The 1,653-nt window shown below is 39.4% G+C and overlaps 1 protein-coding gene across 1 annotated transcript; it reads right to left on the minus strand.

The window, feature by feature from the left end:
• Nucleotides 1-222: 222 nt before the first annotated feature.
• HELRODRAFT_89836 (hypothetical protein) lies at nucleotides 223-1,078 on the minus strand (the record flags this gene model as incomplete). The annotated part of the gene is made up of 3 exons (XM_009031429.1): nucleotides 223-305; nucleotides 567-679; nucleotides 972-1,078. Coding segments are annotated over 3 exons (303 nt in total), but the record flags the coding sequence as incomplete, so codon positions are not given.
• Between the last annotated feature and the right edge of the window lie 575 nt (nucleotides 1,079-1,653).

The following is a 1,653-nucleotide window of genomic DNA, read 5'->3' on the forward strand; positions in this document are numbered from 1 at the left end:
CTGCTGATGATGATTATTATTACTACTGCTATCAGGATGATGATGATGATGATGAAGATGATGATGAGGAGGATAAAGTTGTTGTTGTTGCTGTTGTTGATTTACCTGATAACGTTGTGCCTTGCTGCGAAGTTGATGTAGGTACTGTTGTTGAAGATGTTGTTGTTGATGTTGTTGGTGGTGATAGTAGTAGTTTCGTTTCAGAAACGTAGCCAATTGGTTGCGCTTAAACCTTTTCCGTCTCCTTAAAAAACTTCCGTTGTCAAACATATCCTCAGATGCAGGATCCAAAGACCAATAATTACCTTTATATTATTATTATTATTATTATTATTATTACTACTACTACTACTACTACTACTACTACTACTACTACTACTACTACTACTACTACTACTACTACTACTACTACTAGATACGAATATATACAAGAGCTTCGATTCTGCTTATTATAATATTATTATAACGTCACCGGGCGGTAAAAATCCAAAAATAACTTCTTCGGGGATACCCGTTGTTATAATGTTATGACGTCACGGAAGGCGGGGTTTAAATCTAAAAATAACCTTTTCCGGGATTCCCGGTTTCCCGCGGAACTTTCACGAAGCAATCGTTCAGGCTGAGATTGTGTCTGATGCTGTTTTGCCAGGCGGGGAACCTTTCCCGATAATAGGGGAACCTGATGATGGTGACGACGACGACGACGACGATGATGATGAGAATGATGATGATGAGGATGATGATGATGGTGATGAGGATGATGATGATGGTGATGAGGATGATGATGATGGTGATGAGGATGATGATGATGGTGATGAGGATGATGATGATGGTGATGAGGATGATGATGATGGTGATGAGGATGATGATGATGGTGATGAGGAGGAGGAGGATGATGGCTTTCCATGGTAATTAATATGATGATGGTGATAACAATTTAAGGTTTTTTTTCAAATAAATGATCTACTAACTTATTCATGATAAACTCGCATATGGAACTGAGAGACAACTTCTTCTCAGGTGCTTGCAAAATCGCCATTGTTATTAAAGCAATGTAAGAATAAGGCGGCTTGACCAGTTGTTTTTTATGGGTCGCTGTGACCTCTTTATTCTGAGCGTTCTCATTGGCTGGCGTGCTGGCCTCCCGATCGCTGATTGGCTCGTTTGAATTCGAATTTGAGCGGTGAGGATCGTGATTTTTCGGCAAGTCGTTTCCTGATTGGTTCGTTGTTTCCTCCAAATTGATGTCGCTACCGGCTGGTGATTGGTTTGATTGATCTAGCTTGATCGATGATTGGCTGGAATGATGTAGGTCGATTGGTGATTGATTGGAGGTGTTTATATCGAGTGATGATTGGTGGGATATATTAGGATCGCTTGATTTGATTGGCTGGAAGAATTTTGAATGGTGTAAGTTGAGGTTTAACGATCGGAAAAAATTATTCTTGTGGAAAGAAATCTTATCACAATCATCATCATCATCGTCGTCGTCGTCGTTAATGTTGCTTTTGATGACGTCACCGCTGGTGTTGATGTTGTTGTAAAAATATTTATTAAAAAATTTGTTGTTAAAAGAATTATTTTTGTTGTTGTTGTTGCTGTTGCTGTTGTTGTTGTTGATGTTCATCCAGCTGGCGTTGTATTGTCTGCTGG

This window comes from Helobdella robusta (assembly GCF_000326865.2).
Source record: "Helobdella robusta unplaced genomic scaffold HELROscaffold_74, whole genome shotgun sequence".
In the NCBI taxonomy this organism is placed as follows: Eukaryota; Metazoa; Annelida; class Clitellata; order Rhynchobdellida; family Glossiphoniidae; genus Helobdella; species Helobdella robusta.